At 41.0% G+C, this 13,454-nt stretch overlaps 1 protein-coding gene across 1 annotated transcript in view; it reads left to right on the forward strand.

Moving 5' to 3' along the window:
- The window catches only part of INO80D (INO80 complex subunit D), a 44,380-nt gene that overhangs the window by 21,266 nt on the left and 9,660 nt on the right, over window positions 1-13,454 (forward strand). Inside the window, exons 4-7 of the mRNA XM_015818132.1 lie at window positions 4,120-4,871; window positions 5,165-5,273; window positions 11,232-11,459; window positions 12,470-12,510. Of these exons, the coding sequence (XP_015673618.1) occupies window positions 4,120-4,871; window positions 5,165-5,273; window positions 11,232-11,459; window positions 12,470-12,510 (1,130 nt within the window). The remainder of the gene's footprint in view (window positions 1-4,119; window positions 4,872-5,164; window positions 5,274-11,231; window positions 11,460-12,469; window positions 12,511-13,454) is intronic.

A 13,454-nucleotide genomic window follows, 5' to 3' on the forward strand; every position in this document is an offset into this window, starting at 1 on the left:
TTTTTGTGGCCTGAAAGCCTTAAAGTGTCTCTGAAAGGATAAAAGTAAAAGGAGGAGTCAAAGAAGTTAAAATTAAGTTATTTAACTTGTTTATCAGTTCTATTCCAAGTACATACCGTGTTTCCCCAAAAATAAGACCCAACCAGAAAATAAGTCCTAGCATGATTTTTCAGGATGCTCATAATATAAACCCTACCCCAAAATAAGCCCCTGGGGGGGTGGCTCAACATTGCTCGCGTCAGGGATGCCTGTGGGGGCCCGTGCGGGCTGGGAGGGATCCAGGGGTCTCCAGCGAAGGGGGAAAGACCAGGGTGGGTGCCAGGGCCTGATCCACCGGAAGAGCCTCACTGATCCCCTTGGGCTGCATGGGGCAGTTCTGGGACTGGGCTTGGGCGGGGTGGAGTGGGGAGGGGAGTCCCGGCTGTCTCTTGGGGACAGGGGTTCCCTGCCCTTCCGGTTCACCGGAGCCATTGTGGTGGGGTAGTGGATGGCAGGCTCGTTGGACCGCGGGGGCCGAGCACGCAGGGGCCGCAGTGTGGCACCACTTCCGCCCCACCATTTTCCTCGCCTCACCTGTTCAGGAGTAACTTCTCCCATGTTCTCCTTCCTCTCCTTTGAACATCTCTTCACTCCTGTTACTGTTTTTTCAGTTCCGGATCTCAGTTTGTCTGGAGCCTGTGCGGAGGGTCTTTGGAAACAAAGCTCTGCAAAGACGGGTGGGGTGGGAACCATACCCATTGCTTTTTGACCGGCTCCGAAATGTGGTGGAAGGAGCGGCCCGAGGGCTCCAGTCTGGCTTTGCAGCAAGCAAAAGGATTGGTGGTTAGTTTGTTGGGTGAACTCTAGCCAGAGTGATTGATTTAGTGAAGTGAGGTTTAGCAGGCTGAGCGCACAGGAGCCGTGGTGTGGCGCCACCTCCGCCCCACCACCTGCCTTGCCTTGCCCTGTGGCTGCAGCACCAGCAGCAGGCGGAGGCAGAGGCATGGGGGGAGGTGGCTGTGTACACATCCGGCGGGCAGGATCATGTGCCTCCAGTGGCACCATTGCCACTATTTTTGTTGTTATGTGCATTTTATTTATTATTTATTTATTTATTATTTAAATTTATATACCGCCCTATCTCCCTTACGGGACTCAGGGCGGTGAACAGGCAATAATAAAAATCACAATAAATATTGAATAAAAAGCCTGCTCTAAAATACCCCATATAAAACCCCTAGCAAAGCCCAATCAAAACTACGCCAGGCCGGCCGCATGGAATAGGTGGGTTTTCAAGGCTCGGCGGAAGAGGCGCAGGTCCGTAGTTGTACGTANGCCACAGAGAAGGCTCTCCCCCTGGGGGTCGCCAGCCGGCATTGACTGGCCGACGGCACCCTAAGGAGGCCCTCTCTGTGGGAGCGGACTGGTCGAAGGGAGATATTTGGTAGGAGGCGGTCTTGCAAATACCTAGGTCCATTGCCATGGAGTGCTTTAAAAGTTGTTACTAACACCTTGAAGCGCACCCGGAAGGCCACTGGCAGCCAGTGCAGCTCGCGCAGGAGAGGTATTTCTAAACAGCTCAGCCATTCTGTTAACAGTATTCAAAATAATATGTGTCTTCAATTCTGTGTAAGTAGTAAATAATCTGAGACTTATCCTATACATGTTTGCATATATTTGCATTACAAATATTTTCTGGCAGCAGCAGCAATGGCGCTCATGGCCTTGATGAGGCTTGAGATGTTGGAGGCACTTGGCAGTACATCTTTTGTAGCAGGCAGCAGTGTTTGGTAATGGCGAATGGATTGACTTTTAAAAAAATGCTCTCAAACTTCACAAAACTGCCTAGCAGGCTGCATGTGGCCCATGGGCCATGTGTTGAGCAGGCCTGATACAGACACATTCTTTTCCAAGGCCTTCGTGGCCTTCAACAGCACCAAGTGATATTATGCAATATATTCTTGGATTATTGGTTATTAGTCCTAAAAAGGGAATCTATCCACCACTTCAGTATTTTCATTTTCAGTTCTAAGGATGATTTCTGCACCTATTGTCATTTATTTCTTCTTTATATTTAATTTTATGCATATTTTTTCATTTGATTTTCATTGCAAGGTTGCACATCTTTTGTGCTTTCAGCTATCAGTAGAGTCATCAGCTAGTGCAAGTTATTCAGACTTCTTCAACCAGTTTTAAGTTCATGCTCACCTAATCTAGTTTCCCTCAATATGTATTTGACATATACAATACACTGAAGAGCATACTGATGTCTTTGGTTTTCTCAGTTTTCCTGTATGCATTGGCAATAATGCCTCATGTTCCTCAATCTTTCCTAAGGCCAGCTTGAAATTTTGGCATCTCCCTTTCCATGTAGGGTTCTAATCTGTGTTGGATGAGTATTGTTTTACTAGCATGTGAGATGAAGGATATCCTACAGTTTTTTGTACATTCTGTTAAGTTTCCTTCTCTGATATTGGAAAGTTGATTGATTCTTCCAGTCTGCTGTCCACTGTGTCATTCTCCAGATTTTCTGGCATAGCTTGCCTGGAACCTTTATTGATTCTTCTTCTGTGGCTAGCCCTATTTCTGTGGGTGTTAATAATAATAACAACAACAACAACAACAACAACTTTATTGTCACTTTGAATGTATACCAATCAGCATACATAAAAATGAAATTTCATTGCATACAGCTCTCAAAGGGTCACCACCTCCAATATACACTCCTTGTTTGTGGCCAGCTCAAGTTTCAGAACGTCCATTTTAGTCTCCAGGGAGCGAAAGATGGCAAACAGGACAGATGGAAATGGAACTTCATGTGGATTAGCCCTCAAATTAGCTTGTATTCCTGCACGACAACCTCGCCTCATTTCCTTTTTCTGATCCTGTCTCTTCCATCTTTTCTTTAAAGGGGCCTCACTCCTTTTCGCTGCTTCTGCCGCCGCCTCCAACTCCTCTAAAAGCCCCTCTCCCATCCTCTGGGCCTGCCAACAGCCTCATCCAGTTCCTTTCCTCCATAAGCCCCTGGACCTCTCCTCCTCTGCCTCCTTCGGAAACAGCCCTGATTTGCAATAGAATCCGTCGCTGGGCCAGCAGTCAGATCTTGCTGCTGGCAGAACTGTTCCATCAGTTCCTGTAGCTTTTCAGCTGTCTAATAAACCAGAGTGCTGATCTAACTCCATCTTCTGACATTAGAGGTTCTTGTAAATAGGGAATATTTTCTAAGGTATCTTAGATGTTGACATCTCTGTTGTATGAGATTTCAGTATAGTCCTTTCATTTTTGTTTGGTATTCTTTTAATCACTTATTATCTGTTCATTAGCATACTAGCTGGAGTTTTGAACCTACTTTGAGTTCAGTTAGGGAATTGCAGCTGATAAAAATTCAGCTGTTACAATAGTGGCACCTCACCATCTAAGGAGTTTAGGGGACCATACATAATTCTTTCACTTCTTCTATATTATCACAACAATTCTGTGAGGATGGTTAATTTATAAAAATGAGCAGTATAAGATTACCTGGTAAATGTTATTGTGAGTAAGGGGCTGAGTTGCTCCTAGTTTCATATTGTTTTTATCAGACATCAGTATACTATAATGTACAGTTTTCTCTTGGAATTGGTAAAGCTGAAATGATAGACTTTTCCATTCTTAAACAATTATCTGTGACAGGCTATTAAATTAGACAATTTTTACACTTTTCTTCATTTCAAGCATAAGCCTGAAGTGTTAGAGGAGGAAGCTTCCACAATGTGTTAATTCTAACACAGCTATTTTTATTAGGATATTAAAGAAATTGTCTTGAAAGATTTCTGTTACACTTAAATAGTCCCATCCTCCCTTACAAATGGGCATCATTTAAATGCAGGTTATAACTGCAAATGTTCAGAGCTCTGGATATGGTAACGGTTGCCATAAAATGTTTACTGTAATTCAAGTTTTGCTTCCATTTTTGAAGAGTTGAGCATGACAGTTTATATGTCCTTCACTGAGTCTTCCCACAAATATAAATGGATTTTCCCCCCCTTAGTTTTGGCTGGACTGACAAAGTGTTGATGATTAGCTTTTTCTTCCTGATTTTTTTTTTCCAGGCATAAATATTGTGAGAAAAATACATCTTTCTGGTTTTGATTTTTAAAGGTATTGCAACAGTCACCTACAAGTTCTTGGCTTTTTACCGAAAAAGGAGAGGAAGAAAAAGAACGATCCAACAGAAGAGGTAAAAGTCCGGCACCAGATGGATTCAATAGCCTTCAGCCTGACAGTTCCTCCACTGGCTTTGAAGATGCCCAATGGCCTGGATGGGCTGTCTCTTTCTCCACCAGGGGCCCGGCTTCCTCTCCACTACTTAGAAGCAGAATTGGAAGACCCCTTTGCTTTCAACGAGGAAGATGAAGAGCTCAAGAAAGGGACAGCTGTGAAGAAAAAGTTGCAGAGCAAATTAGCCCAAAACCGTCAACGCCAGAAAGAAACTGAGATTCTGAAAGTTCGCCAAGAGCACTTTAGCCCCGTTCCTGCACCTTTGCAGCAGCAGCCTTTGCAACCACAGCAACATGCCCATCTCTCACATATACCAACATCTTTAAAGCCAGCAGTGCTCCCACAGGGCTTAGTCTGCAAGTCACCTCAACCTCAGAATACCAGCCTACCAATGCAGGGAGTGGCACCCACCACACATGCTATAGCACAAGCCAGGCAGTCGGCCAACAAAAGACCTCTGCCTCTCTTGCACCCTACTAAAGTCCATGCCCCAGACCCACCCAGGGCTGACAGGATCCTAATGAAAGCCACAGCCTTCTCCCCGTATTCATTCTGTAGGAGCCGGTTACAGAGACTGGTGAAACTGTGCACTCAAAAACATCAGCTGGATGCTGACCTCTTTCCACATTTAGGTAAGCACAGAAGTATATCTGCATTTTTGTTGGGTGTAAACGGATTGGTAATTGTATGTGAGCAAACTAATTGGAGGAACATTGGGTCTTTTCGTTTTGTTTATTGGAAAGAATAAGGTAATCCATAAAGGAATGTATCAGTATGCTTCCTCAGAATATAAGGGTACTCATTACTATTTACTATTTACTCATTACTATTTCATGATGAAGTCAGAAATATATATCTTCTGTCCTGGAAAAAAAAAAAGATTCAGGGGCACTTGAAGAAGCTCATCTTCTTTCTTCCTTTTCAGGGTTGGACTGGTCTGAAGATAGTGGAGAAGAACTGGAAGAATTAGACCAAACCTCTCCATACCAGGTTGCATGGTCTATCCGGGAGGCCCTCAGATATGAAAGGAATGAGTAAGTACACAAAGAAGGGCAAAATAGTGCAAAACAAAATATGGCCTTTAGATGCACATTCTTATGTGAAACATAGACATTAATGAAGAAGATGATTAAACTGATTTTTGAAAGTCCGAAGCACAGCACTCACATTAGTTCTGATTCTATTTGACACATATATTTGAGGTGTAAAGCCTCAATATAACTGACCATTCAGAAGGACAGGTGTTGAACGTTAAACCCATTATCCCTTAATTCTGAATTTGCATAATTTGTATAATTACATAATTGGTGGCATCATTTACAGTAAAACTCTCCTTTTAGTGGATATTAAATGAAATCTAAATGAAAAATGTATTGTATTCATAGTTTGTTCATTGAGGTTGTTAAACATTTTGCTACTAAAAGGTTATTCTTTGTTCAGCCACAAGCACAAAAATGTTGTTTCTACACTTCTTGTACTTTGATTGAAATGCATCTTTTAATAATATAATTTACGGAGTAGATGGTACCATTTGCAAAATTTGCAAAACATGATTCGAATAATGCAGAAACTTGTGATCAGAATCACTGATTCCTAGAATTGGAAGTGACTTTTGAGGTCTTTGTGTCCAACTGATCAGTGCAAAATCAAAATTAAAACTTTCTTGGTAGATGGAAGTTAGAATAGAATAGAGTAACAGAGTTGGAAGAGTCCTTATAAGTCTTCTAGTCCAACCCCCCTGCTTAGGCAGGAAACCCTATACCATTTCAGGCAAATGGTTGTCCAATCTCTTCTTAAAAAGGTCCAGTGCTGGAGCATTCACAACTTCTGGAGGCAGGTTGTTCCACTGATTAATTGTTCTAACTGTTAGGAAATTTCTCCTTAGTTCTAGGTTACTTCTCTCTTCAATTAGTTTCCATCTGTTGCTTCTTGTCCTGCCTTCAGGTCCTTTGAAGAATAGCTTGACTCCCTCTTCTTTATGGCAGCCCCTGAGATATTGGAACACTGCTAACATGTCACCCCCAGTCCTTCTTTTCATTAAACTAACATACCCAATTCCAGCAACCGTTCCTTATATGTTTTAGTCCCCTAATCATCTTTGTTGCTCTTCTCTGTACTCTTACTGGAGTCTCAACGTCTTTTTTTACATCGTGGTGACCAAAACTGGATGCAGTATTCCAAGTGTGGCCTTACCAAGGCGTTGTAAAGTGGTATTAATACTTCACATGATCTTGATTCTATCCCTCTGTTAATGCAGCCTAGCACTGGGTTGACTTTTTTGGCAGCTGCAGCACAGTTAGTACTATTGAGCAAGGTACCACCTATAGTATACCTGTGCATTTGGTTTTTCTTGCCTAAATGTAGAACCTTACTTTTTTCACCATTGAATTTCATTTTGTTAGATAATCCAACCTCTGCTTGGATACCTTCAGTGAAGGGAAGTCCAGCAGTTGTTTGGGTAATTGATTCCATTGTCAAATTGGTTCACAGTTAAAAGAGTTTTTTTTTAACTTATGCATTTTTATTTTCTACAAGTATATGTATGTGCATATTCCCACTATTTTAGATGCCATGTGGTCAAAAAATACAAAGTAGCATAAAAACCTAAGCAAAATCAGATTGGTAATTAAATGACTAACCCATATTGTTTCCCATCATATGTGAGGTTCTCCGGTCTATCTCCAAGAGCCTTGTGAAAAAGCCCAGTTTTTACTCCTTTCCTGACATTCAACATTTAATGAAAGCAATGAAACATAATGTTCTTCTCAGTGTAATTTTTATAATTGCTTGTGGTTCTGGTCTGTTCCTTTCTTAGGAGTATTGATTTGAAAATCGTATGAATAACTGCAGTGTTAGAATTGCTGAGTTGCATGCTACTACAAATGAGTAAAGCTGTTACATAAGAACGGATGTTTGTAAAAAACCACTGCTAGTGGATTGTTGTATTGGATGCACTGTTGGAAAGAAGATTATCAAAAGGGTGGGAGACAGAACTGTATATGATTTTGGGGGGACAATTTATCCTCTGTCTGCTCTTCCAACGTATTCTGGGATAGCTCATATAAAATTTCAAATATAATTAAAATAATTAATTAAATTTCTTTGATTAAAAATCATTACCCAGAGATGAAGAGTAATGTACCCACCTAATATATTGCATCACAGATGCTCTCTAGGAAAGCCAGGTCTTCACTGCTTTTCAAAATATTAAAAGGGGTGTTGCTGAGGGTTGAGAGGTATCCAGATTATAAGCAGAGGTTGCTCCAGAGGGCAGAACTACCTTTCCAGAAGTCTGTTCCATGTTCCCATCTGTCAGTGCCTCACAGAATATACTTAGAGCATATCCCTTTGGCTGACTGCGCAAACAGGGAGATGCTTTTTGAAGAAGGTGGTCCCATGGGTAGGACATTTAGATAGAATCAACAATTTGAATTATAGTCAGAAATATATTATCAATCAATGTAGTGTCTGTCATAAAGGTATCATAGGTATTAGCCACGAGGGCTGCTGTGCTCTGTCCTAATTGCAAATTCTTGGTAGTTTTGAAAGGCAGCCCCAAATACAGTGCAGAGTCTCTTATTCCAAAATAAAAATAAAAATGCAATGGCTAGAAAATTAACTAAAGTCAAGCAAAGTCTCCGCTGGCCATCAAACTCCTTTGTTTGATCTAATAGGAGCTGTGTTGCAGATCTGCTCTTTTGGGTGGCGTTTACTTCTGTCTAGAGCCAGTGCTGGGACAATAAGCAAACCAACAGGATTCAATGTTAGATTGTTTTGTTCCACCTAATTCAATCCCTTTCAGCCTCCAGACATTGGATAAGAACTCCACTACATCTCCTGTCTGGTCAGGCTGGAGATATACTACTGAATGATGGATGACTTTCTTGAGTAACAGGAGAGAGAGAACTGAGTACTGTGATGCCTGTACAGGAGTGGTTAGGGGCTCATTTGCTAATCCCCCATTGCTACAAACTGTCTTTATAGGGAGCAATGTCCCCATAGCTTCCAGTTATCACAGATGGTCCGGATGATATCAAGGAAGATTTTGATTCTTCTTATCATTTTCCTGCAAACATAGTGTCTGACTTTTGTTGTTGTTGATATGATGATCAAGCCAAGTGTTGATCCATTGATTGTGACAGGAATTGATCGTCTGCCTGGTCACCCTAGCATGACATTGTAGGCTACAGTGAGTAGCTAGTCCAAAATCACCCAGCCGGCTTTCATGCCTAAAGCAGTACTAGAACTCATAGTCTCCTGGTTTGTAGCCTGGTGCCTTAATGATTAAGGCTATCGAAAAACACTGAAATATTTAATTGGATAAAGGACCACTGAATCTACAGAAGACTTGTGCAGAAAAGTATCTTTGTCAATCACGTTGAAGAAGGGAAATCTCATACGGGAACATTATAAAAGGAGGCTCTTATACTGTCCATCCAAACCAATATTTTTCCTGGTAGATGTTACACTAGATTGAGGAAGACTGACAGAGGAAGTGGCATTGGGGGGTTGCATGAGGAAAGGAGAATTAGTTATTGCTTCCTCTGGCAGGAAAAGTAGCTCTTACTTTTACAAAAAAGTAATCCCGATACCTCAACCAACATTTAAAGCAGCAAAGTAAAAATAACAATAGACACAGGTGGTAAAATTTGTCAGATGGTAAAAGCTGAAAGGATTTTAATAAAAGCACCAACTGATCCTTTCAGGAGAACAGATTTCATAAATAGAATATAACAAACTCTCTCACTGGTTGCATCTCACTTACAAGATAGGAACTTCTAAAGCAATATAGTGCATTGCCATTTATGTGATTTAATTGTGAATAAGAGCACCTACTTGACATCCACTTCACGAGATTGGTCCAGCCAAATTTCATGTTTTTCATCAGGCCTGATCCTGGGACAGGAAAGGTAATGCGGCAGTTGTTTACTCAGAGATGCTAGCTGTTGCGAATGCTGTTCCCAAATCTTACTCATGACTTAGGAGATTATGGGAAGGCTGCAGTGGAACTATGCTCCTAGCTGCATGACAGCATGCCTAACCAAGTAGCTGGACTTCATTATAGAGTGTGTGGATTCAGCCAGACTAGTAATACTGGGTGATTTCAGTCTCCCTTCCCTAGGGGACCTCAGGAATTCATGGCTATCATAACAAACATGGATTTGTCTCAAAGTACATTTTAGATCTGGTATTTACCTCAGATCCATTGTATAATAATCAGTCTTTGGGGAACTTTTCTGCCAGCCCACTGTAATGGGGCTTCCTCTTTCACTGCCTCATGAATATGGGGTTAACTAGAGCCACCAACCTCTTTTGGGAGACTAAAATGGCTTCTCCAAACACCTAATGGATCCAGCAGGTTTCCAGCAAGAATAATGGATCCATTTCTCTGGACAATTTCCTTGTAACTCTGTTGAACACCTTGATTTCTGGAACATAGAAGGACTCAACAGAATTACCACTGATTGACCTCTTGCTATCCATTGATCCTTTCCTGCTCCTTTGCTTCATTAGGTTGTCCCACTGAGTGGGAAATGAAGCAGGTAAAGAGATGCCTGGAGTCACACTGCTAAAAAACAAGTAGCAAAATTGATCATACGCAAGTAGTATTAAAGGTGGCAAAGTGTAATGAACAGGAAGGTGCAAACCACTGTATCCTTCTTGCTCTCTGATCCTTTGGGGCAAAGGATGGATTGGAAGATCTAATCAGTGTTGGTGGTGATTATCTGGCTGAATATTTCATTGCTAACATCACTCACATTTACTCCAAGTTGGAAGCCAGATGGATAGATTTTTTAACAAAATACAGAAATTATGTCATGTGCTGTTATGTTGGAGGTTTTTGTACTTGTAGTTCCCCCCAAAGTGGTCAGAACCTCTGCAGTCTTAGCTCAATCACTTGTACATTGGACCCCCTGCCCCATATGGCTAATAAAAGTGACTAAGAAAGGGTTGGGGTTGGATCGAGGCTTTAGTCAATGCTCTTCTGAGGGAAGGGGAGATTAATTCTTTAGAAGGGTAGTGCTTTACTCATTCCTTGAGAGGGCAAGCTTGGGTCTAATGAAATTAAACAACTACCATCCTATTTAATCATAGCTTTATGGGGAAAGTTATTGAGAAGGTCGTGGGGTTGTAGTTGTAGAGGGCTCTGTGGGATACAGATTGTTTAGAATCATTTCATACCTCAGCATGGGACAGAAATGACTTTTAAGATTGACCCGTGATGAGATTTGAAGTAGAAAACAGATCTTTTAGCAGTTTGCAGTAATGCTTTGCAGTACTGTTGATCTTCGGACTATCTAGTGGGAGTTGGGGGAGCATGATATTGTAATGATTTGCCTCTTACCAGAGTAGGTAGGTCCAAATGGTGGTTGAAGGGAGGAATGTTAGACCCAGTGCTTTTTTTCTAAAAAAAAAAAAAAAAAAGTGCCGGAACTCATACACGTCATACAACCCGCCTTGCCTACCCTACCCTACAAGGTTCCATCCAAAAATGGTGCCAGAACTCCATTCTGGGCGTTCTCTGAGAAAAAAAGCCCTGGTTAGACCCATATGCAGTTCATTATAAAGTGCCTCAGTGTTCAATCCTTTTCATTGTCCTGTTTAATATCTACATGAAACCACTCAGAGAGGTCATTTGTCTCATCAATCAATATGCAGATTCTATCTCCACTCCAGGCTCATTGGGACGTGCTGTGGAAGTCATGGCTTAATGTCAGAGTCTGGATGGGGAAAAATTAGCTAGAACTCAACCCAGGCAAGAAGATGTGGCTGTTGATTCAGAGGATTGCGTCATTTTTTGACTTTTTTTGTTGGAGTTGTACTACTGCAGAAAGACTGGGCTGGCAGTTGTTGGGGTCTTCTGCTTAAAAAGCAGATGGGGCATGGCCAGGGGGCTTTTGTACAGTTGCAGCTAGTACACTATTTGCTGCCCACCCTGGAACAGGATGCAGGCTATTTTATCGGCTTTCCCCCTTTCTCCAACTTTACAGGCCTGATGATGATGATTATGCCAGTGGCAGGAGAACCCGCATTTCCCAACTTTGCACTTACTTTCAGCAGAAATACAAGCACCTCTGCCGCCTGGAGCGGGCAGAATCTCAACAAAAGAAATGCCAACATACATTCCGGAAAGCATTGCTGCGGGCAGCAAACAGAGAACCGGAATATGCTGGGCAGCTGATTCGAGAACTCCATAGAGCTTCATGTCCTCGGACCAGGTGAGGGACTTTCCCATACAACTGCAGCAACCTAATACTTGGGAAATACAAAATAATGTTTTAATGGAACTTTGAAAATTTCAGCAACAAAATCTAAGAATCGAATCTTCTAATATTAGTAGTTTGCATCTATGATTTTTCTACCTGAGAATAAACCCACATAACAAATTCATTTCAAATTAAAATATTATTGGTTAATTGCCAACATTGGTAATAGGCTTTAGTTCTGAATTCAGATTTATTTCAGCTCTTACTAATAAAGTGGATTATACTCTAAATGCCAGAATAGAGTATTATGGGCACAGGTTTTTTTCCATAAATAGCCTTAGAATGGGTTCTAATGCTGATGCTATGCCTCTTATTTCATTATGTCCCTGGAACATGGGTAACAATTACCAAGTTATTTCTGGTCAAGAGAGATGACTCACCTACATCAGGAAATAGAAGACACTTAAGGCTACAATTTGGGGTTCCAGCTCAGTCCTGGATTTCAGAGTTGGAGTTTGACGGACAGGTTCAGTTGAGATGCCCGAGGGCAGGCTTTTGTAGGATTGTCTGTTGTGGTATGCTAATGTGTGGGCTTCCAAGTTGCACCAGTTACCTATTGACTTATGAGTGCAATTCAAGGAACTGGTTATCATCTATGAAGCTTTTCCTGGCATAGGGCCTGGCTGCTTGTGAGTCCATCAGTTTTTGATTCATTTGGTGAGATCAGGCAAAGTGGGTGTGCTTTGGGTCCCATCAACAAAGAAAGAGAGAGGGAAAGAGAGAGAGAAACCCAATTGGAATGATTGACTCAGGTGGCTTCTGAAACTGAATGTACCAACCAACAAATAAATAATATCCCCAGAATACATTACATTACAATACAGTTCTTCAAGGAGAATGCATTTCAGTCAAAATTGCTTAAACCCTATTTTTTTAATCTGGTAAAGAGCCAACTGACAGTGTATTTTACTTGTCTAGACTGAGTTCAGTTTATTAATCATTTATTCATTATCATTATTAAGTACTAGCTCATCACTTTGTGAGACTTCCATAGATGTAGAAGGTAAAGTTGATTTTTACTGCAAGTGTGTTTTTTTTCATTTCAAAATCCTTAAATGGCTTTCTGCAACAATTACATATGGTTATTAAAATGTACCAGATACTTGTGAACTTAATACTGCAAATGCCAAACAGAAGTTTTTCACTTCCACCTTCTGTAGTGGAATTAATCTCATTATTGATATCAAAGCCACCTAAGAGATCTGGGAATAGGAGCATAGTCTGATATATTAGGCTGACAAAAGCCTCAAGGAACAAATCTATTTCAAAATCATATAAATCACGGGTGTCAAACTCACCACGTCATGTGATGTGCCGCAACATATCGTGACTCTTTTTGCATTGCTGGCAATGGGGTGGGCGCCGCTTCGGTATGATGAAACTGGCCTGCGGGCCGGCAGTTTGACACCCCTGATGTAAATAATCTATGCAAATTATCACTATTTACACATAATTTTTTAATATTTTAAATAATTTAATCTCACTTTATTTGTAAAGAGACAGACAAGAATATTGAAACCCTGATCCTTAACTATTGAATATTTTACTCATTCACTTTTCCTGTAATACTTGCTTTATATGTGTGCATTTTAATAGAAAAACGGGTTCTCTGTAACTTGTATTTTGTTTATACTCTTGGCTCAATAGGGACAGAAAGGTATCTGTTAATTATTTTAATTGTGTATTATATAGAGAATAGATATATTGGATGTTACAAAGAGTGCAATCTCTGTGTTGTGCAGTGTATTTCTAGTAACTAGAAATAAATACTGACACCTTCTCCTGTTTGTGAATGTTTTGCAGGATGGATAAAATACTTCTGTAATGTGAAAGTAGACATGAACAATAATTAAATTTTAATTTTTTTGATAAGGCTATGTTAATAAACATTTCTCTCTCTCTCTCTCTCTCTCTCTCTCTCTCTCTCTCTCTCTCTCTCTCTCTCTC

The sequence above is a fragment of the Protobothrops mucrosquamatus genome, unplaced genomic scaffold (genome assembly GCF_001527695.2).
Source record: "Protobothrops mucrosquamatus isolate PMUCROS unplaced genomic scaffold, P.Mucros_1.0 scaffold_9, whole genome shotgun sequence".
Taxonomy (NCBI): Eukaryota; Metazoa; Chordata; class Lepidosauria; order Squamata; family Viperidae; genus Protobothrops; species Protobothrops mucrosquamatus.